General features: G+C 40.6%; 1 protein-coding gene across 5 annotated transcripts in view; it reads right to left on the reverse strand.

The window, feature by feature from the left end:
• The window catches only part of ALG9 (ALG9 alpha-1,2-mannosyltransferase), a 122,598-nt gene that overhangs the window by 41,800 nt on the left and 57,422 nt on the right, over window positions 1-23,376 (reverse strand). For all 5 annotated transcript variants that reach the window (XM_080642432.1, XM_080642436.1, XM_080642433.1 and 2 more), the window contains 5 exons: window positions 21,786-21,908; window positions 18,500-18,654; window positions 17,320-17,449; window positions 16,710-16,857; window positions 15,457-15,586 (listed from right to left, as the gene is read on the reverse strand). In XM_080642432.1, the coding sequence (XP_080498558.1) occupies window positions 15,457-15,586; window positions 16,710-16,857; window positions 17,320-17,449; window positions 18,500-18,654; window positions 21,786-21,908 (686 nt within the window). The remainder of the gene's footprint in view (window positions 1-15,456; window positions 15,587-16,709; window positions 16,858-17,319; window positions 17,450-18,499; window positions 18,655-21,785; window positions 21,909-23,376) is intronic.

Consider the following 23,376-nt stretch of genomic DNA (forward strand, 5'->3'; position numbering starts at 1 on the left):
CTGGATTATATTTTATGGACTGGCAAGTGTCCAAATGCATCCCAAGACCAGAGTGAACGTGCTTAGAGAAACTTCCACCTAAATAAAAAAAATTTTAAACTAAAATCTGAAAGGGGAGAAAAGAAACCACCCAGATGAAAATCATAAAATGAGACTCTCTAGTCTAAAAGATACAATATTAAAAACAAAGAAACACACACACAGAAGGAAAAATGAAATAATTTTCAGGATAATACAGAGAAGAGGTTTAGAAATAAAAACTTACGGCCTCAAATATCAATGAAGCATTTAATCTGATATATTAAAAGAAAGCAAGACATAAAAGGCAAGAGCAGGTGCTTTTCCATACTCATCCTGCTAAGTCCAGCTAAAACTCCTGAATATTATGTCTGAAACAAACATAAGATGACTCTAAAAGGTAGAGGAAAGAAGGCAGACCAGTTAGGACCTTCACAAACCAAGACCAATACTTTTAGACAATAATCATTCCAGCAGAGTTAATTAATATTATATGTCAACTTAGCTAGGCCACAATACCCAGATATTTGGTTAAACACCAGATTAGATGTTGCTGTGATGGTTTCTTTCTTCTTCTTCTTCTTTTTTTTTTTATTTTGTCTTTCTTTTTTTAAAATTGTTTAAAGTATTACATATAGTAGTACATATATCTCCTTTTTTTCCCCATTGACCTTCCCCCAGCCTCCCCTACCCCGTCACATGCCCTCATCCTACCCCCCAGTGTCTTGTGTCCGTCTTTCTTTCTTTCTTTCTTTCTTTCTTTCTTTCTTTCTTTCTTTCTTTCTTTCTTTCTTTCTTTCTTTCTTTCTTTCTTTCTTTCCCTTCCTTCCTTCCTTCCTTCCTTCCTTCCTTTCTCTCTCTCTTCCTTCCCCTCTCTCTTTCTCTCCCTCCCTTCCTCCCTTCCTTCCTTTCCCCCCTCTCTTTCTGTCCCTCCTTCCCTCCCTCCCTCCCTTCCTCTCTCTCTCTCTCTCTCTCTCTCTCTCTCTCTCTCTCTCTCTTTCTTTCTTCTTTCTTTCTTCCTTTCTTTCTTTTCAATATATTTTTACTGACTTCAGAGAGGAAGGGAGAAGGAGAGAGACAGAAACATCAATGATGAGAGAGATTGATCAGCTGCCTCCTGCACACCCCACACTGGGGGTCGAACTCATAATCCCAGCATGTGCCCTGACTGGGAATCAAACCATGACCTGCTGGGCTATGAAGGTATCTTTAGATGAGATTAACATTTCAATCAGTAAACTGTATAAAGCAGATTACTCTTCATGATGTGGATGGGCCTCATTTAATCAGTTGAAGACCTTAAGAGAAAAAGAGTGAGATCACCTGAGGAAGAGAAAATTCTGCCTCCAGACTGCCTTTGGACTTGAGCTGCAACATCAGTTGTTACCTGGGTCTTCAACCTGCCAACCTACCCAGCAGATTTCAGACTTACCCGTCCTTCAACTGTGTGAATAAATTCCTTAAAATAAATCAATCTCTTTCTCTTTCATATGTGTGTGTACACACACACACACACACACACACACACACACACACACACACATTCTCTCTCTCTCTCTCTCTCTCTCTCTCTCTCTCTCTCTCTCTATTGGCCTGTTTCTCTGAAGAATTCTTACACCAGCTATAAACACCGCCCCCAACCCACACACACACATCAAAAAAACTGTCATCCCACCCACAGCTCTGTGAGTAAATGTCCAATGGAAAGCCTAGACTTCCACCTTCACCAGGATGTAATGTGGGGCCCCTTCCCCTGGCCTGGATATTGTCAGAAAAGATGGAGCAGGAACCAGGACTTTCAACCCTGCTGGGCAGTAACAAGTCTCCTCCATCTACCACCCATGGCATCATTGGAAACCACACAGGAAGCCTGGACTTCCACTCTACTTGGCAGTAATGAGGCACCCTTCCTCTTGCATGCTGAGGTGGTGTCAGAGAAGGCCTAGTGGAGAGTCAGGACTTTCACTACTGTCCAGTGGTAATGAGGTCACACCCCACCATGGTATCAGTGGAGGCTACATGGAGAGCAGTAACAAGGCACCCTCTTGCTCATCTCAGTCAAGGTGATATCAATAGAGGCCTAGTGGTGAACTCCGGCTGCCACCCAGCTACAACAAACATCCATATTCACCCTGGGGTATCATTGGAGGCCCAGTGAGGAATCTGGACTTCCATTCCCATTTGGCAGTAACAAGAAAACCCTCCCTTTTCCCCACCAGTGTAGGATTAGAGAGGTCAGCTAAAGCAGAAAGACTTAATAAGATCCAGAGTCTAATAACATAATACCCAGAATGTCCAGGTTTCAATGAAACCTCACTCATCATTCCAAGAACCAGAAGGATCTCAACTTGCATGACAAATGATAACAAACAGATGCCAACAGAGATGATAGAGATGTTAGAATTATCTAACAAAGATTTTAAAGCAGGCGTGATAAAAACACTTCAATGAGCAATTACAAACATGCTCAAAACAAAAAAATAGAAAATCTCAGCAAAGAAATATGAGAAGAGCCAAATGAAAATTTTAGAAATGAAAAGGTCATAAATGAAATAAAAAACTCAGTATATGTGCTCAACAGCAGAAAGCAGGTATCAGAGGAAAGAATCAGTGAACTGGAAAACAATAATAAAATTACACAACCTGAATAACAGAAAGAAAAAGAACTGGAAAAAAAAATGAAGGGGGCTGGTGGAATGGTAACAAAAGATCTAACATTCATGTCATTGAGTCCCAGGAATCAAGAGAGAGGCCAGGGCTGAAACAGTGGCTGAAAACTCCCCAAATTTGGCAAGACACTTAAACTTATGGAATCAAGAAGCTGAGCGAACCCTAATCATTCTATTAATTTTTTAAAATCTACATTATCTTATTATAAATTTCTAGGAGCTCTTATTTTCCAATTGTTCCCTTTCAAAGCATATGTTTTTGTCTTATGGTCCCCAAACTTCTTTTTTGTCCTATCAGAGAACATCCTAATATATAAAAAGCCAGGGGCCATCACGACCGAAACAACTGAATGGATGACTGAACAGCAGGCTGCGTGGGCGACAAGGCCGGCAGGGGGTGTTAGTGAGGAATGACCAAACGAATGAACAGCAGGCTGCATGGGGCGACCAGGCCGGTGGGGGGCGCAGTTGGGAGCAACCAGGCTGGCAGGGGGGGAAGGAGAGGGGGGCAGTTGGGGGTGACCAGGCCGGCAAGGGGGGGCAGTGAGGGGCGACCAGGCCAGCAGGGGAGGCAGTTAGGGGCAACCAGGCAGGCAGGGGGGACAGTTGGGGGTGACCAGGCTGGCGGGGGGGGGCAGTTGGGGGCAACCAGGCAGGCAGGCAGGTGAGCAATCAGGAGCCAGGGGTCCCAGATTGTGAGAGGGATGTCCAACTGCCAGTTTAGGCCCGAAACCCGGGATTGGGCCTAAACCAGCAGTCAGACATCCCCCAATGAGTCCTGGATTGGAGAGGGTGCAGGCTGGGTTGAGGGGATTCTCCCCCTCATGCATGAATTTCATGCACCAGGCCTCTAGTTAATTATAAAAGTTTAAAAATGTTTTCATTTTCCTACCTTGTTTATTTCTCCCAATTTCATTTTAATTTTTTTTAATTTAATAACTCTTTATTGTTCAGATTATTACAATTGTTTCTCCTTTTTCCCCCCATAGCTCCCCTCCACCCGGTTCCCACCCCACCCTCTGCCCTTACTTCCCCCCCACTGTCCTCATCCATAGGTGTACAATTTTTGTCCAGTCTCTTCCTGCACCCCCATACCCCTTTCCCCCTGAGAATTATCAGTCCACTCCCTTTCTATGCCCCTGATTCTATTATATTCACCAGTTTATTCTGTTCCTCAGATTTTTAATTCACTTGATTTTTAGGTTCACTTGTTGATAGATATGTATTTGTTGTTCATAATTTTTATCTTTACTTTTTTCTTCTTCCTCTTCTTAAAGAATACCTTTCAGCATTTCATATAATACTGGTTTGGTGGTGATGAACTCCTTTAGCTTTTTCTTATCTGTGAAGCTCTTTATCTGACCTTCCATTCTGAATGATAACTTTGCTGGGTAGAGTAATCTTGGTTGTAGGTTCCTGCTATTCATCATTTTGAATATTTTTTGCCACTGCCATCTGGCCTGCATAGTTTCTGTTGAGAAATCAGCTGACAATCATATGGGTGCTCCCTTGTAGGTAATTAACTGTTTTTCTCTTGCTGCTTTTAATATTCTCTCTTTGTCTTTTGCCCTTGGCATTTTAATTATGATGTGTCTTGGTGTGGTCCTCTTTGGATTCCTTTTGTTTGGGATTCTGTGCGCTTCCTGGACTTGTAAGTCTATTTCTTTCACCAGGTGGGGAAGTTTTCTGTCATTATTTCTTCAAATAGGTTTTCAGTATCTTGCTCTCTCTCTTTTTCTGGCACCCCCATAATTCTGATGTTGGTATGCTTGAAGTTGTCTCAGAGGCTTCTTACACTATCTTCAACTTTTTGGATTCTTTTTTCTTTTTGCTTTTCCGGTTGAGTGTTTTTTGCCTCTTTGTATTTCAAATCTTTGACTTGATTCTTGCATTCCTCTAGTCTGCTGTTGGGTCTCTGTATAATATTTTTTATTTCAGTCAGTGTATGTTTAATTTCTAGTTGGTCCTTTTTCATATCCTCGAGGGTCTCGCTAAATTTATTGGCCTTTTCTAGGAAATTCTTGAAAAACCTTATAACCGTGATTTTGAATTCTATATCCAGTCATTTGTTTTCCTCCATTTCTTTCGTTTGTGATCTGTTTCTTTGTCTCCACATTTTCATTGCTTCCCTGAGTTGGTAGGGTAGCTTTGTGTGCTAGGTTTCCTATATGGCCCAGTGGGTAGGCCTCCCCAGTTACCTGAGGTGGACACTCTTGGTGCACCCCTTTGTGGACTGTGTGTACAGCCTTGTTGTAGTTAAACCTTGATTGTTCTTGGTATCACTGGGAGGAATTGACCTCCAGGCCAATTGGCTGTAGGTATCAGCTGTGTCTACGTTGGGAGACCTTCTGTGCTGGAGACAGCCTTATAGGACCTGACTTGCAAAATTGCAAAAGCCTCTGTGCTCAGCTTGGATGGGGCGGAGTCTCAGGGCTGAGCAGACAGTCTTGGCTTCCTGTCAGCCTTGCCCTTGCGTGCGCACCTCCAGACCTCTGCCTTCCGCGGCTCCCCTGAGTTTCCGCCTGACAGTCCAGGTTTCCCCTGTAAGAGCGTGGGTCCCCAGGGGCTCGCCCGGAACTGGAGTTCAGTGCAGTAGGAACTGAGGTTCAGTGCAGTCAGGAGCTTCCGACTCCCTTCTGCTAGGGAAAGCCTGCGGCAACCTCCGCAGTCATTCTTCTCTGCGCGCACTCCCGCGTGCGCGCCTCCAGACCCCTGCCCGCTGCGGCTCCTCTGAGTCTCCGTGTGCCTTTCTCTCTACCTGACAGTCCAGACTCCCCCTTTATGAGCCTGGGTCCACGGGGTTTTGCCAGGAACTGGGGTTCAGTGCAGTCGGGACTGGGGTTCGTGCAGTCGGCGGCTTCCTTCTCCCTTCTGCCAGAGAAAGCCAGCCAGGCACTCAGCCGCCCTTCCTCTCTGCGTGCGTGTCTCCGTACCTCAGCCCTTTACAGTTCCTCTAATTCTCTGTGAGCTTTTCTCTTTCCTTATAGTTGTAGAATTTCCACTCAGCCAGCTTTCCTGTGATTCTGGATGATGTCTGTTCTGTCTTTTAGTTGTAGTTTTGAAATTGTTGTACAAGGCAGCAGTTTAGGTGCTTACCTATGCCGCCATCTTGGTTTCTCTCCCCAATTTCATTTTTTAATATATATATTTTTATTGAAGGGAGAGGGAGAGATAGAAACATTGGGGATCGAGCCCACAACCCAGGCCTGTGCCTTGGCCAAGAATCAAACCTTGACCTCCTGGTTCATAGGTCGCGGCGCTCAACCACTGGGCCACACCAGCTGGGCCCCAATTCCCTTACTTTCCCATGATTTTTTTTCTTGCTAGAGACTTTTCTTGAATGACTGGAGACTATGCTTTCTGCCACCTTTGTATTTTCAGCACATAGCCAGGACCAAGAAAAAGTTCCTGACTTTAAATGAATGGGTGGATGGATAAATCAATAAAGGCATGGAATCAGAAACATTTAAAAATGATTAAGAATAAAAGAGGCCAAAAGATTGGAGGTAAATGATACTGTGCTGACAGAATTTACAGATCACTGTCTTTTGAAGCCAGTGACTCAGCACTGCTGGGAATGCCCCTGCCAACAGGTCGTTTCTGGCACACTTACTGAATAGACAGGCCTTTTGTCCAAACCTCAACAATAGGCAAATTATTTAACTTTATTTAAATTTTCATTTAATTCTTAAACCCCTCTCCTGAATAGTCTGTTTGCCACAGCAACATCCTCTTTTACTTCTAGGTTTAAAAAAATTTTTTTTCCTCAGAGCTTGGAATAGGTAAGCCACATTCATTTATTTGAAACAATCTAGATCTAGTTTGCAGAAAGAGCAGCAAAAGTAGTCTTAGATATGACTGAAATAACAGAGATTCTATCTCCCAATTTAAAGTTGAAGTTCTTGTCCTCAAAGACAGGAAACCAGAGGTCAATGGCAGCATGCTCAGGGTTGTTTGCAAAGCACACTAAAGGCTTCTTGATAGTTTCAAAGATTTGCTATTTGTAGCCCTTATTGTGGTTATTTTTTTAAATAATGAAAGCAAAATATGACCATAAAATATTTTAAGATGCATTTTAAAAGTCAACAATATTCTTACCATCCAAAGAAAACCACCATTAACCTGTTAGCATATGTTCCAGGCTTTTTTCTCTACAGATACAAATTTTTCCTCACAAAATCTGATAATGCTAAATATACTGTTTTACTGTGACTATCTTTAGTTTGACATTTCTCAGTTTGACTCCCTGGTAACACTAAGTGACTACTGCCCCTTAGGTTGAAGAGTCAGAGTCAGAAAGAAAAGTTTCTTCTCTCAATTTTATCAGCATTTCACAGTGCAAACTCAGAGACCACACGCCATAACCACCTCATCTACAATTCAAAAGACTTGATTTAAATCTGCCTTAAAGTGTAACCAAAGAGCTCATTTTTTACATCTTCAGATTTAATCACTTTCTTACATCAAAAATAACAAAATTGTAGGGTAACATTAACACATGATCATGAAACAAAAATGTGTTTCATTTCATTAGTCACTGGCTACATATCAACCAGCTGTCGAAGCTAAAAATATGCCATGGTGTAAAATTTTGTAAAATACAAGCATTTAGGACTCATTTTGAAAGAAATTTGACTTTTTTCAGTTTCTAACAGCCCACTAGAAGCTCTGGAGAAGAACAAATCAGCACCTCCAAACCACAAGAAAAAAGGCGGCGGTGGGGAAATTCAAACTAATTTGATCACCGACATCACATTGTTTACATCTCATCAATAAATGTCTGTTAAGAATGACATTATCACCTCAGATGTAAATAAAAAAACATTCTAAAAAAAAAAAATGGCCTGCTACAGAGGTCCATACATCAATACTAAAAGGTGAGCATTTTGTTGGGAGAGGAGTGGGTCAAGGGGAGTTGGGCAATAATGAATCTTCTTGCGTGTTTCCTCACCAGCTGTTACAGAGATTCTGCCCGGCAAGGCCTCTGCAGTGATATCTTCTCAGCTCTCAAACATCAATACCACACTCGGGGAGCATGACACAGCACAGGGTGCACCTGAAAGATGCCCATCTCTTTTGGGACAGAGGCAGCATTTAGACTTCCACCTCTGGTCATTAGGTCCCATGGCTCAGCAGTCATGTCTCAAGATAAGCTTTGCCACCATAAAATATTTGATTAAAAAACAGGCAATGGAATAAGATAACATCTAAACACTGCAACTGGATTTCAGGTATAGTTACAGTACATTGAAGAGAGATATAAAGCTATTTCAAGGGTCTTGGAAACTCACAAAATCATATAAGAAAACACACTTTATTCAATTCCATTAAAGAATCACAGGTTCGCCGAAACCGGTTTGGCTCAGTGGATAGAGCGTCGGCCTGCGGATTGAAGGGTCCTAGGTTCGATTCCGGTCAAGGGCATGTACCTTGGTTGCGGGCACATCCCCAGTAGGGGGTGTGCAGGAGGCAGCTGATCGATGTTTCTCTCTCATCGATGTTTCTAACTCTCTATCCTTCTCCCTTCCTCTCTGTAAAAAATCAATAAAACATATATTTAAAAAAAAGAATCACAGGTTCTCCTGACTCCCAAACCAGTGCTCTTGCCACTACATCGTTTTTCTGGCCATCAGTTTTCTCCTATGGTATTTCCTCTTTCTGAAATAGAACACTTGGGCCTAAGAGGAAACATTTGATAGGGAAAATTTCCAGTATTTTCTTGGCTTTTCATTTCTTTTTTTTATATATATAGTCCAATTAAATTTTAAAAAGTAGCACAGACTGTCTTATAGATTTATTCTCTCCCATTCAGCCCTGCTAAATATATATTTATCAATGAAATCTTTAAATTCACAAGTAAAAATTTATAGCACTGTAACAATGTAAACTTACAGGTAAAATTTTTTGGTCATTCTGTGGAACATCATGGAAACATGATTTAATTTCTAAATGACAACACAACAGATACTAGGGAATTAATTTCAAAGAATCATTTTGAATAGCATTCACTTAAATTCTTAGTGAATTCCAATCTTATTCTACTGCACATATTATAGCAATTTGAATCTGCTGCTTTGATACTCAAGGCTGAGAACAATTAGTAAAACTATAGAGCAATTTGTTTTCTCCTCCAATAAGGAACTCTAAAAAGGATAGGAGAAAGGATTAAAAGAGAGAGAAAAAGAAAAGGGAGTGGATCCTGATTTCTATTAATTGATGAAGAAAATAATTATTGCATATAGTACCTGGCATGTATATAACAGAGCTCTGGAAATGGAAAGTAACTTTGAAAAAAAGCAACGTTCTGCCTCTTAAGGTCTACTCAGTTATCAAAGAATGATTAACCATTGCATGAGAACATATAGTCAAGTAATATAACATCCTATCTAATAAAAGAGTAATATGCAAATAGACTGTACCTCTGCTACACCCACAAGCCATGCCCACCAGCCAATCAGGAGCGAGTATGCAAATTAACCCAACCAAGATGGCTGCAGCCACAGAGCGAGCAGGAGGCTTGGGTTTCCTCGGCAATGGAGGAAGCCAAGTTTCCCAGACACCCTGGCTGGCCCTGGACTCCACTCAAGGCTACAAAGTTTCAATTATAGAAGATAAATAAATCCCAACAAAAATGTCGGCAGCCACGGAGCTGGAGAGAGCAGGAGGCTTGGGTTGCCCCTGGTGATGGAGGATGCCAAGCTTCCTGGACTGCCTTGGCCTCCGCTCAAGGCTACAAAGTTTCAATTATAGAAGATAAATAAATCCCAACAAAAATGTCTGTGGCCACGGAGAGAGCAGGGGGCTTGAGTTTCCCTGGCAATGGAGGAAGCCAAGCTTTCTGCCCGCCCTGGCTGGCCCAGGCCTCCGCTCAAGGCTACAAAGTTTCAATTATAGAAGATAAATAAATCCCAGATACCAGGGCCTCCGCTTGGGTCACCAGGGGGCGTGGCCGGCCTGCAAACCACCACAGGCTCCTCGCCCAGGCCACCCCACACCCCAAGGGAACCCCCACCCTGATCTGGGACACCCTTCAGGGCAAACCAGCCGGCCCCCACCCGTGCACCAGGCCTCTATCCTATCTAATAAAAGAGTAATATGCAAATTGACTGTCACTCCAACACACAAGATGGCTGCCCCCATGTGGACACAAGATGGCTGCCACAAGATGGCCAGCAAGGGAGGGCAGTTGGGAGGGACCAGGCCTGCAAGGGAGGGCAGTTGGGGGCAACCGGGCCTGCAGGGGAGGGCAGTTAGGGGTGACCAGGCTGGCAGAGGAGGGTAGTTGGGGGCGACCAGGCCTGCAGGGAAGGGCAGTTGGGAAGGACCCAGGCCTGCAGGGGAGAGCAGTTGGGGGGGACCAGGCCTGCAGGGGGAGGGCAGTTAGGGGTGACCAAGCCTGCAGGGGAGGGCAGTTAGGGGCAATCAGGCTGGCAGGGGAGCAGTTAGGCATCAATCAGGCTGGCAGGGGAGTGGTTAGGGGGTGATCAGGCTGGCAGGCAGAAGCAGTTAGGGACAATCAGGAAGGCAGGCAGGCGAGCAGTTGGGAGCCAGCAGTCCTGGATTGTGAGAGGGATGTCCGACTTTCCATTTAGGCCTACTGGGATCAGGTCTAAACTGGCAGTCGGACATCCCTCGAGGGGTCAAGATTGGAGAGGGTGCAGGCTGGGCTGAGGGACACATCCCCCCATGCACGAATTTCATGCCTCTAGTATGATATAAACTGTATGTGGCTTTGGAAGTCAGAGGAGGTGTGAAAGGATATTGGGGAATCCTGAAAGCAAGCTTCTTATCCTAGGACTAACCTTTGTCATGTTACAACCTCTCTGAGCCTCAGGTTCCTCACCCATAAAATAAAGAGATCATAAACTTTATAATACCTTAAGTTCTCTTCCAAGTCCATAATTCTTCCCATCGGTTAAATGGTAAAAGCAAGGATAAGGAAGAACAAGATATGGAAAGCTTTGACTGAATACATAGTCAGTTTTGTTGTACCACATTTTGAAAATGCAAATTTGTTCTAATGCCAACTGATGTATTAGGGAACAATTTGAGCACAATTCAATATATGCATTTGCTTATCTATCATTTTAACCACAAGAAAAACAGAGTGAATACAGAAAACTGCACAGTTGAACCATTCAACATGAGAATAAGCAAAGTGCATGCAAAAACAACTCAAAGATCTCCCAGCTTCTTCAGTTTACTGTGGTTAAGAGCCACACCCATCATATTTGGTATTATAACCTTCTGTCATATTTCAAAGAACCCTTTCACTAGTTCACAAGCTACAAACCTTCCAACACCACTTCCACAAGCAAACTTGAGGTCTATTACAAAGTCAACAAAACGTATCTTTTAAATTCAGATCTTGATTCCGGCTGAAAATCTTGGCATGTATCAGTGTAAAAATGTCACCTGCTCAATAATGGAATGTTCAATAACTACTCAATACTTGCCATGAAAGAATATAAAAGCAAAATTATTTCTGCAATCTATATATATAAAAGCCTAATATGCAAAGTAAGTGTCCCCTCGGGAGTTTGACCAACCAGGAGTTCGATCACTTGCTATGACATGTGCTGACCACCAGGGGGCAGCGTGGACAAAGGAAGGCCCTGGCCATTAGCTGGCACGATTTTTGTGCACTGGGCCTTTAAATGATAGTTAGTTATAACAATGCAATAGAAACCACAGAACCTTTATAAACACTTCTTCCTAATTCCTGATAAACTCAGAGGTAAAGGGGGCTAGTGAAATAAAGGAGGTCACAAGTGTTAACTAGTCAGACTAGAAACAGGAGACAGACCCAAATCACTTAGCACTGAAGGGTTAGCTCTCCCTTCACTGAGAGACAAACGGTAGATAAAAATAATGTTGCTATTTAGCATGCTCAGGAAAGAAAGATAACATTATTACTTTGCCTTTTTGAATGAACCCAGACTTAAAAACCAGGACTGATACCAGAAGTAACAAGCATAAATGTAGTACAGCATGGCCTCCTTTGTGTTGGGCAAAGTTATTTAGCCATTACTGTCTTGATCCTGGCACCATTTCTTAAAAACTACAGCACTATTTAAAAAATATATATTTTTTTATTGATTTCAGAGAGGAAGAGAGAGGTTAGAGAGAGATAGAAACATAAATGATGAGAATTGTTGATCAGCTGCCTCCTGCACACCCCACACTGGGGATCAAGCCTGAAACCTAGGCATTGAGCCTACAACCTGGGCATGTGCCCTGACTGGGAATTGAACAGTGACCTCCTGATTCACAGGTCGATGCTCAACCACTAAGCCATGCCAGCCAGGCTAGAGCACTATTTTAAAAAATAGTTGAGATTTTTGTTTACATATAAATATGTTATATATGTATATAAGAGAAAAAAGTAAAAGAGAAAACATCAAAGTGCTAACGGCTTAATATGTATTTAATGAGATTATAGATGATTGCTTTTCTTATTGACAGCTTTCATTCTTTTATAAATAAATGTGTATTACCTTTACCATCAGAGGAAAACAAAACTTTTTAAAAAATATTTTTATTGATTTTTCTTTTTTTTAGAAAGAGAGAGAGGAAGGAAGAGGGAAACATCAATGTGAGAAATATCAATTGGCTGCCTCCTTCACGCCCCCTACTGGGGATGGAGGGGGCATGTGTCTTGACAGGGAACCGAACCAGCAACCTTTCAGTGCACGGGATGATGTCAAGCCAACTGAGCCACACCAGCCAGGGCAACAAATATCGTTTTAAACAGTTAACTAAAAACAAATGAATTCCTGATCACAGTACATGTAGAATTCACAATAAGCCATCAGACCTCTCTTCTACTTTCCAAAGGCCAAAGGTGACTGGATCTGGAGGGCATTCCCCCACCTGCAGGAAAATTCAGAGAACCCTGCAGGGACACTCTCAACAGGAAGGGGGATGAGCACAGTGACAGCCAAGGTACTCAGCACATTATCTGAGTTGTTTATCCCTGCTTTGATCACCAGCATTTTGGTGACTCCTATAAGTATTCTAAAAAACTTCACCTTCTGAGTATAGCTAATATAGAGCCACTTAACCAAATTTAAACATGTCTGGCGGCAGAGAACATGGAAATAAGATCTAACTAGATACAATAAGTGCCTAAACCTAAGAAATATACACAAGGCCACTGGAGATTTTATAGTCAGCTTTCTTTACATCACTATAGTCAACATCACTAGCCCAGCGATGATCAACATTCATCCCTCAAGCAAGAAATGATGTATAGGCTAACTAGTAGATATACAGCACTATCCTAGATGCTGTAGTGAATGTGAAAAAAATAAGGTAGTGATTCTATTTATAGCAGTTACTATCTGATGGAGAAAGATATTACATACATATCAGAAATATTTCAATAACATAAGACAACAAAATTAAATGGCTAAATGAGCTGTGCAGATAAATATTTAAGGGACTTAAGAAGGATTGCTCACTCTGGACTTATAGTTGGGAAAGATTTCAGAGAAGAGTGTTGCTAGTATCAGAAGGAAGATAAGTGTGGTCATTCAGATAAGCAAAGTCATTGGAATAGAAAAGGCAATGATTTCCGTGCCAAAGCCGAGCCGGCCTGGGGGTGCCCGCAGCATAGCAAGGGCTCCCAGTCTGGTAAGCCCAATCTGCCAGTCCCTGGGACTCCTGAGATATCTATCTGTCCCTCTCCCACCCATACACACACCACACACGTCCACACATGCCCCTCTTACTTCTTTACTCCGTCATACTCTCGCCTTCCCTGCCATCCTGTCGGCCGCCATGTTCCGTAATATTTCCTTAATATTACACAAATGCCTGTAGGTTCTATAATGATATTTCCACTTTAACTTCTTATATTGGTAATTTGTGTCTTTGCTCTTGATTAGTCTAACTAGAGATTAACTAATTGTATTGATATTTTTAAAGATAAGCAAAATGTGTATGATTTCCTTAATTTCAAGTGTACCGAGATTTCTTTTATGGTTGAACATATAGTCTAGCTTTGTGAACGTTTTATATTCTCTTAAAAGGCAATGATGAGTCTCGATGGACTGAAATAAAAACCAGGTTAGGGAACAATAAAAGGAAGGAAGGAGAGATAGATTCAGGCAGATTTTAAATCCTCTTAAGTTAGTGGTCGGCAAACTCATTAGTCAACAGAGCCAAATATCAACAGTACAACGACTGAAATTTCTTTTGAGAGCCAAATTTTTTAAACTTAAACTTCTTCTAATGCCACTTCTTCAAAATAGACTCGCCCAGGCCGTGGTATTTTGTGGAAGAGCCACACTCAAGGGGCCAAAGAGCCGCATGTGGCTCGCGAGCCACAGTTTGCTGACCACGGTCTTAAGTGGTTCCTTTAGATCTAATCCATATCATAAGCCATTAACTGATTAAGAACATTTGTGGAAAAATCAATGTATCAAACACTATGCTTAATATATCAGAGAGATATAATATCTGATTTCATAATAATCTTCCAAAGTAGGTATTATTACTGCCATTTTCCAGATAGAAACTGAAATTAGTTAAACAAAGAAGTTAACTAATTTGCCAAAGATCACCAAGATAAGCAACAGAACTGGGATTTGAACTCAGAACTGACTCCAAAGCCCATGCTCTTTTTTGACTACCTTATGCTAGCTCTTTCTAAAACATCACTCAATTTATATCTTCCCCATCATAGTGTATTCTCCCACTGTTAAGGATCCAGTGTCCCCATGGTAATGTGATCCCCTGTACATTAAAGCCTGCTCTCAGCTAAAATGAGAATGAACAATAAGTTTACCTTGCCCAGGGCTACTTGATATTGCTACGGGAATCAGAGGCTCAAATTAGAAGGAAACTCTAATACAAGCCACTTAGGGGCGTACATATCTTACCTTCTCAGAGGGCCAGACCAAGTTTGTGCCTTATGATGTTCACTTTCATAGCTTATAGCTAATGCTCATACAACAAGAATCTCACTCATAAGCCCTGAGGGTCTCCTTCGAAGTCTAACCAGCCCCAGTCTGGCAGACAAAGGCCAGATGTGGCTGCCAGTGTGCTTCGGAAGGGAACTGGGACCTGGTGTTTCACATTTCAAGTATATGACATAAGAAAACCTAAACAAAATGTATTTGACATTTAAATAGTTCAATGTTGCCCAAAAATGTACTTTCTAATAATTCTATAAAATAATTTTTTACTGACTCTGGGAACCAGGAGTACTTTCTTTATTGCTCTCACCTTTTCCGCAATCAAGGATTTTACTGGTACCAAATGGTGTCATCTTTCAAAGACACTGAAATAAAACCCACATAGAATCTCAGAGTGAGTGAAGATGAGTGGGTAGAAGAGTGCAGTCCTGAGAGACATTGCTCCATGGATGGGCTGTGAAAATAGCCCTCACTGACTGTCCATTTGCTAAAACCAGGATATACTACTAGATAGGTCAAAGGTCTACTGATAACTTGAAAGTTCCCCACCAAGTATTTTATGGGTCAGGGAATGAAAGAGTTTCAGAATGTATTTTAAAATGATGATTCAAATTCAACATATAAAAATTTCCAGCCCAGATCAGAAAATATATTGAGTTATATGTCTTACATAGAAAACAAAGGTGGTAATTTGAAAAATAAAAGTGATCCTGTTCATTTTTTCTCAACAAAGTTGTTATAGCCCTCACCCCAAAGAAAATACTTTTTAAGAAATTCACATTTTATCAACGTTCTAATATGTTTGCCAACAGCTTTTCAAAGTAGTAAAAAGAGAATGTTCCCCTTACATATCTGGATGGCTCCTCTAGGTTCTGGTCGTTCATGTCAGTAGGAACAAGCCGGGTGGCCAGTGGTCCCTCTGAAAAAGGTTTTGGTAACTGACCCCTGAACTCTGATGAAATGAATTGAAGTTGCCAACTGTCAGAAATACAAATAAAGATAATAAGAAAAACACAGGGGGCTCATATTGCTAATGTTCTTGAAATAAACAAGCCCCCCCCCTCCAAATCATGTAAAAAATATTTAATTTCACTTGGGAAAAAGGTATTTCTACTAAAACCTCAACCCGGGAGCATAGAGGCAGAGGTCACAATTCAGTCCAAACTCATTGAGAAATGTTAAACTAGAGGTCTCTCAACCCATTTCACCAACTCTCAGCAATAAATATGTAACCAAATATTCATACCATCAAACAACCAGAGAAGCACCAGTTTATTGCTAATTACCCCTTATCCAGATTAAAGCAAATTCATCGGGTATATAGAGAAAAGAGTGAAATGTAAAAACTCACTATGGGAGAAGGACTTGTTCCTAAGTAATCTTCAAAAATATCTTTAGTTATGAAACTATTTTATAACTAAAGGTAAAGTTAACACTTAAAAAACAAGTATTAATTTAATTATTAATGACTGATAACAGGATCTTTACCAAGCACAAGACACCACCAGTCCCCAAATGGAGGAAAATGACTCTTAACCTGACTTCCCTTTTCCCCAAATAGGACTCTTCTCCATCCAAATTAAGCAAATACAAGGAATCCCAGAACCTAATGCTATCTATCACACCAATGCAGACAGCTTAAAGGAAAGTGGCACAGATGTCTTGACCACAGCACCCCCTAGTGTCCATCATTGGTGGAAAACTTCCAGTGTTGTTAGATGATAAACATTTCTTCTCTAAAAAAACACTCTTCTTGCTAAAGTTTCTAGACCACTTTTAGAAGTGAATTAAAATCAGATCCCTATAGAAATTTAAATATGAATCCTTAGGAATAGCCACTGGCAGGATCCCAGGGCCCAAAGTGGTTTTAGAATTCCCCAGAGCTCTGTGGTTAAGGGCAGTGCAAGATGCATAACCACACACAGCATTCGGTCCACTGAACACAGGCAATGGGTGCACAGTGCAGGTCCCACAGCTCTCTGAGATGGTAAAAGAAAAGCTTTTTGTGAAAAATATCCCAAAAAAGAAAAATTAAGAAGACACTGCCATAGATTTGCTATTTTACTCCTTGATTTAAAACTCGGATTAAAGGACAACTTACTTATCGGGCAGAAGGAAGCTGCTAGGAAAGCGATACCACTCTTTTCCTACACAGACATTAACAGGTCGGCCTTCTGGGACAGTGTGGATAGTTGGGTCTGTAGCAATTCGGTAAAATTCTGGATACAAATCAAGGGGCCCATGATACCCTAGAAGGAAAAAAGTTGAAAGTTTTGTGAAAGCCAAAGATGAGTAACATGAGGTTCTGATATTTACTTACGATGTATGTTAATGTCCCATTTTAATCTATGTGAAATTAAAGATTATAAGAAAACATATAATATCAGGAATTGCGCCCCAAATCTAATCCTAAGTTTAAAACTTCCTTAATTCATCCTTTAAAAGGAAAAGGCATCCTTTGAAGGGGAAAAAGTCAATAAGAATAGAGAAAAAAAAATTATAGGTAATCACACTAAAAGGAATTCTCAATCTTCTCTTCAATCCTAAAATACAAGAGTCACATCCCAGTCTTAATATTTAAGTCCACAGGCCACCCTATAGAAAAGTCCTCCTCCCAGCTTAAGCTGAGTTGTACTAACAATCACACATTAAGCAAAACCCAAGATGAATTGCCTCATGAGTATGGGTTAAGACATTCTCAGTACACCTACCTCTGAACAGGGCTACCGAGCGAGAAAAGGATAAGAGTCCAAACAGGAAGAGTGTTCCTAACGCCAGCCAATTTGAGGTCACAGTGTAATGCTCTAAGCGGTACCGCTGAAACACGAAGTGGTAGCATTTCTAGAAGGAAAGAAAACTACTGAAAAAAAAGGATACACCTTCCAGAGTACACATAATTAGAAGACATCATAGCAAAACAAAGATGGAAAAAGCAGCAAAAGAGGTTCTATCAAAGGTCTCAGAATTTGCAAACATTTAGTGAGGCACTCCAAATTCTAAGATAAAAACTATCTTAGGGTCAGCCTGGCCAGAGGGTTTCTCAAGAATGAAATCTCAGTAGCTTCATAGAAAAATTATTTGGATATTTCTTTAGTTCTTTAAATGCTAATAATTTATTTTTAAAAAGTATGAAATGTCCAGATTAGGCAAATCTACAGAGACACAAAATAGATGAATGGTAGCTATGGCTGGGGAGATATGAGAAAGGGGGGTGACAACAGTGAAAGAGTACAGTTTCTGAGGTGATGAAAATGTTCTAAAATTGACTGTGCTGATGGTTACACATATTTGTGGGTATATTAAAAACCACTGAATTGTATACTTTAAATGGGTAAACTGTATGGTTTATATCTCCATATATCTGTTAAAGAGAAAACCTCTTACCCTAATTATTCTTTCCTGTCACTTGCAAATGGAAGCAGAGGTCAAAAAAGAGTCTGGAGGCTTCTGAGGCCATAAATAAAGAGATATTCAAGATTAAGTCTAACAGGGAATTGATCTAAACTGGTTTTAACTGCCTGATGTTATTTCAAACAGTTGAGCACGTTTTATTCTGATCTCACTGTTGAAGAGCAGACATTCTATTAGCTCTGCTGGGGTACCACCATTCTATGGGAGGCCCATATAATGATTTAAAAATACTTGGATTCTTATTGGCAACAGAGACAAATAACTCGCAAGTCAACACTGCAAATATGTCATCAGCAAAAAAAGAGTACAAGCAACAGCTAAGTGAGCACTACATAAAGCCTTAATAACATAATCTGTATCAGGTTTAATGTACGGTTAAAATATCTTCAGTGGAAGCATTTTGTAATTTGCCTGTAAGCTTTAGGAACAATTCAAAAAGTGAAGCAGAATGAAGCAGATATCTATTTCCCTGAAACTCACCTGAAGTGCAGAAAGGGCCACAGCGCCACAGAGACATATAAGCGGATACACAGGAAAAAGAAATCGCTCTTCTTTGTGAGGCTGGGTGAAGAAAATTATAAACCAAATATACATTGGAGCCAAGGTAAGCCAATATGGGTGGCCTAAATTCTGGACTGTAAAACACAGAAAAATATTCGCCTTTCACCATATTAGAAAACAACATACTGAGTTTCAATGTTCTCTTGATCTCAAACATGAAAATATGCTCTAGGGCACCCCATAAAATGTTTCATTTCTTGTGTTCACACTTTCTCCGATGCAATAAAGGAGTTGAATAAAAAGAGGTATATACTCTTTAGCTCTCCCAAGAGATCCAACATGGAAAGGGAGGCACAAAACTGGATCTGGATAGAATAAATGGAAGTCAGGTGAATGGGCAATAGAGCTTCATTTGTACACTGAATGAAGGGGAAAAAAGCCTTCTCTCTCTAATAAATCCTGCCACTAAGACTAAAGGTTCCTGAGATTAACCAAAAGCATAACATGAACTCATTTTTTGGGTTTTAATTCGTATGTTCTTTTAAATATGTTACTCTTCTTACTTATACACCAGTGGTCTGTTCAAATAGCTACATATTAAAGGGGAAAAAAAAGAGCAGGATTCTTAAACACATCACTGTTTTTGTCAAACCACAAATAACAAAGAGTTTGTTTCTAAGCAAATATAAAAACACTCTTAAAGGAAGTTTACTGATCAAGTTTTCTTTTCTCTTCTGCAAATATCCATCTACTTTGAATCCCAAAATTGAAATCAAAATGTACTTAAAGCATATGAAAGAATTAAAGGAATATAATGAACACGAAGACCAAGCACATGCTGGAAAGTTGCTGTCGTTAGGTACATGAACACTTAGTGATAAGCCTGAAGGTATCCCCTGTGCTTCTGTTAGTGATAATGAGCAATACATAGGATCACAGGTGAATAGTAGATAGAGAGTGCCCCCTAGTGTCCATTTTTGTCTCTAATGAGCAAGTTGAGATGAAATGATTGTCCTTAAGATCCAACTTAAAAATAAAAATTTAAAAATTTGATTTTTAAAATAAATTTTTAAAATCCACCTTAGGATGCCTAATTTAGCACTCCTAATTTATCTGTATTTTTTGAAGAAACTCCTCAGGGATAAAAATTTTTAAACAACCAACTTACCTTTAAACTTTCAACTCTAAGATATTATCATGAGATTTCAGGTTATAATTTACAATTTATCCCTTCCCAGGAAATAATTTAGGTAGAAATTTTCTTAATTGAAAGAAAATAAGTACAAGTAAACAATCTTTTTCTCTTCTGTATCTCAAAAGTGAACAAATATATTTTTAAATATGGCCTAATAATTTGAAATGTACCCCATATAATATGCAAAATCATAACCACAGTTGTACTGCATGATGGAATAAATGGATCATTTATATTTTTCTGTTTTTTCTTTGTAAAAAGTACTGTTCCTATTATAAAATAGACAAAAAAAAGTATAAATAAAAACAGAAGCCACTTATTTTCTTACTAGGTGGATATGTGTGTCATTATACATTTTTAAACCAAAATTGAATTCATACTGTAGAAAACAGCTTATGATACTGTTTTTATACATACATTACAAGCATTTCCAAATTTTCCACAAGTATAAATTATTTTTGTGATAAAAAAAAAATACATATGTGGAACACTACAATATGAACGACCTAATTTCCTTAGAAATCTTCAGGAAAAAAGAGGTGAGAGTGTGGAACCTTTTAAAAAGCTTAAGAAACATAATACTAGCCCTAACTGGTTTGGCTCAGTGGATAGAGCGTCGGCCTGTGGACTGAAAGGTCCCAGGTTCGATTCCGGTCAAGGGCATGTACCTTGGTTGTGGGCACATCCCCGGTAGAGGATGTGCAGGAGGCAGCTGATCGATGTTTCTCTCTCATCGATGTTTCTAACTCTCTGTCCCTCTCCCTTCCTCTCTGTAAAAAATCAATAAATTATATTTTTAAAAAAAGAAACAGCCAAAACCGGTTTGGCTCAGTGGATAGAGCGTCGGCCTGTGGACTGAAGGGTCCCGGGTTCGATTCCGGTCAAGGGCATGTACCTTGGTTGCGGGCACATCCCCAGCGGGAGGTGTGCAGGAGGCAGCTGATCGATGTTTCTCTCTCGTCGATGTTTCTAACTCTCTATCCCTCTCCCTTCCTCTCTGTAAAATATCAATAAAATATATTTAAAAAAAACAAAAAAAAAACAAAAAAAAAAAACCATAATACTAAATTCAGTATATGACTTGTGTTTAGATCCTCCTTTAAACAAACTAACTATAAAAAGCTATTTTTTAGATAATGAAGAAAATCTGAATATCAAGTTGATTTTAGATGATATTGAGCAATTTCTTAATTTTGTTATGGCATTATGGTTATGTTAAAACAAAAGTCCTCACACAAAACAAAAGTGACTCTGAAGGCTGCTTTCCTATTCTATTACTATAGTACAATAAACTCTTCCTAAACCATTAATAGTAGAAAAGCAGAATAAGGGGTGGAGTGGAGGGATCAATCACATGGCAAACAAATCAGACTGAAAAGTCTGAAATAAAACTCTTTCCAAATCACATTTTAATTTCTGCTCAAATCTCTTTTCCATAAGAGCAACTATAGCACTAGATATTATAAGCATGACTTGAGAAAATGCTGGCTGTTAAGTAGAGCAAGCAAAACAAATGACAACCTAAACTTTTCACAATAAGGCAGAGAAGCAAAATGGAACAAAAAAGCAGAGTTCAAAGCTTCTCTCACTTCAGTATCTAAGTTGGGGGACTCCCTATATGGCTTAGTTTCCAGATTTTGGGTGGAAGTAATTTCCCAAAGAATGTTTGCCTCTAGCACTGATTATCTTAAACAATCTACCATGTTAACACTTCTTTAAAAAACAGGAGACTTAATCAAATAGGCTTATCTTCTGAGATTTTATAAGCTTTTTTGCCTCCCTGGGTGGTTCTGTAAATTATACTGACTGCCTCACTTAAGGGATATAAAACTCCTCCCTGTCAACTTAATTTGCAATTATTCACCACATCCTCACAGGGGTCTAAATAATCTACACATACAGATAGAAAATTCAATAAATCAACCATTTCCATAGGGAGAGAATGGAGAATAAATAAGCAGATTCTTTTTCATTTCTTTAAAATCTTCTTTGTCGATTTTCCATTTCTTGGTATACATTGTTACTTGCTCTCCCCACCCCAAAAAACCTATCATCCCTTGTGCCACTCACCATGAAATCTCTGCAGCAGGTATTCCATAAGAGAAGTCAGTGGTAAGACCAGGAGAGCCAAAGCAAAGACTACATTAAAATTCAGAAATCCATTAATTAAATAGAAATGCCACGGTTCTGTACCTGAGGGAGACAAAGACATAAATCATTAGTGGCTGCCTTTGACACCTATTACAGTGTTGGCTCATAACAATCTTCATTTGAGTAATGCTGATGATCCAATGCCCTGAGTTAAAGAGATTCCACAGTCCACTCTTGCCATGCTCACAGAACAGAAGATGGGAAAACAATGGGATTGGTCATGACTTAGACAGAAATCAAGTTTCAAAATATTAAGCTGTATTTTCTGTATGGATCAGTATATCTAATTCAAATAGCCATGCCCAAATGGGACAAATACTTTTTCAGAACAACCAAATAATTAAAATAGGTTAGTGGTGATATTCTGATGTATAAGAAATCTGTATTTCGTGGGAAACCAAGATGGCGACATAGGTAAACACCTGAAATTGCTGCCTCGCACAACCACTTCAAAACTACAACTAAAAGACAAAACGGACATCATCCAGAACCACAGGAAGGCTGGCTGAGTGGAAATTCTACAACTAGAAGGAAAAAGAAAAGCACACTGAGATTCAGAGGAGCTGTGGAAGTAAAGTGCAGAGGTACGGAGGCGCGCACGCACAGAAAGGGCTGGCAACTGAGTACGCAGTTGTCTTTTTCAATCAGGAGGGAGACACAAGTTTCCGACCGCTCTGACCTCCAGTTCTGGGCGAGATTCTGGGGACCCAGACTCATACGGGGAGAAACTGGACTGTCTGGCTTTGGGCAGAACTCGAGGGCGGCTTTCTCTTAGAGGTGCTTGCAGCGATTACCAAGGGACACTGAGACCTGGGGGCCGTTTAGGGCAGGGTTGAGGATCAACCACAGCTGTTTGCTCCGTCCTGTTGATCTCCTGAGACCCCACCCCACCCAAGCTGTGCGCAGAGGCTTTTGCATAAGAATGTCCTGGCCCTTTGCAATCTAAAATTACCTAACAAACTGCAGTTGGGTCAGAGAGCCCCAGAATCTCCTAAAGAAGGCCCAAGGCTCCACAGCAACTTGCATTGCTTCACAGCTGGGCCTCATCTGGGCACCTCCAAAACCCAAACAAAGAAGAGGAATCTGCAGATCTCTCTGTAGCTCTTGCTGGGTGGCCTCAGGCAGAGGCTAAATTTGCACCTCCTTGGAGATCCAAGAGCCGGTGTACCCAGTGTTCAGAGTGAGATCATCCAGATTACAACTCCTCAGATCCACAAGGGACACACTCAAGGGGCCGACTCAGTGAGCACCAAAGCCCCACTGAAGCAAGTCTTGCCCCATAAGGGTGTCTCCAGCATAGAAGTTCTCCCATCGTAGACACAGCTGATACTCACAGCCAATTGGCCTGGAGGTCAATTCCTCCCAGTGATACCAACAACAATCAAGGCTTAACTACAACAAGACTGTGCACACAGCCCACAAAGGGGTACACCAAGAGTGTCCACCTTAGGTAATTGGGGAGGCTTAGCCACTGGGCCCTATAGGACACCTAGCACACAAACCCACTCTA

Source organism: Plecotus auritus (assembly GCF_963455305.1).
Source record: "Plecotus auritus genome assembly, chromosome: 9".
Classification (NCBI taxonomy): Eukaryota; Metazoa; Chordata; class Mammalia; order Chiroptera; family Vespertilionidae; genus Plecotus; species Plecotus auritus.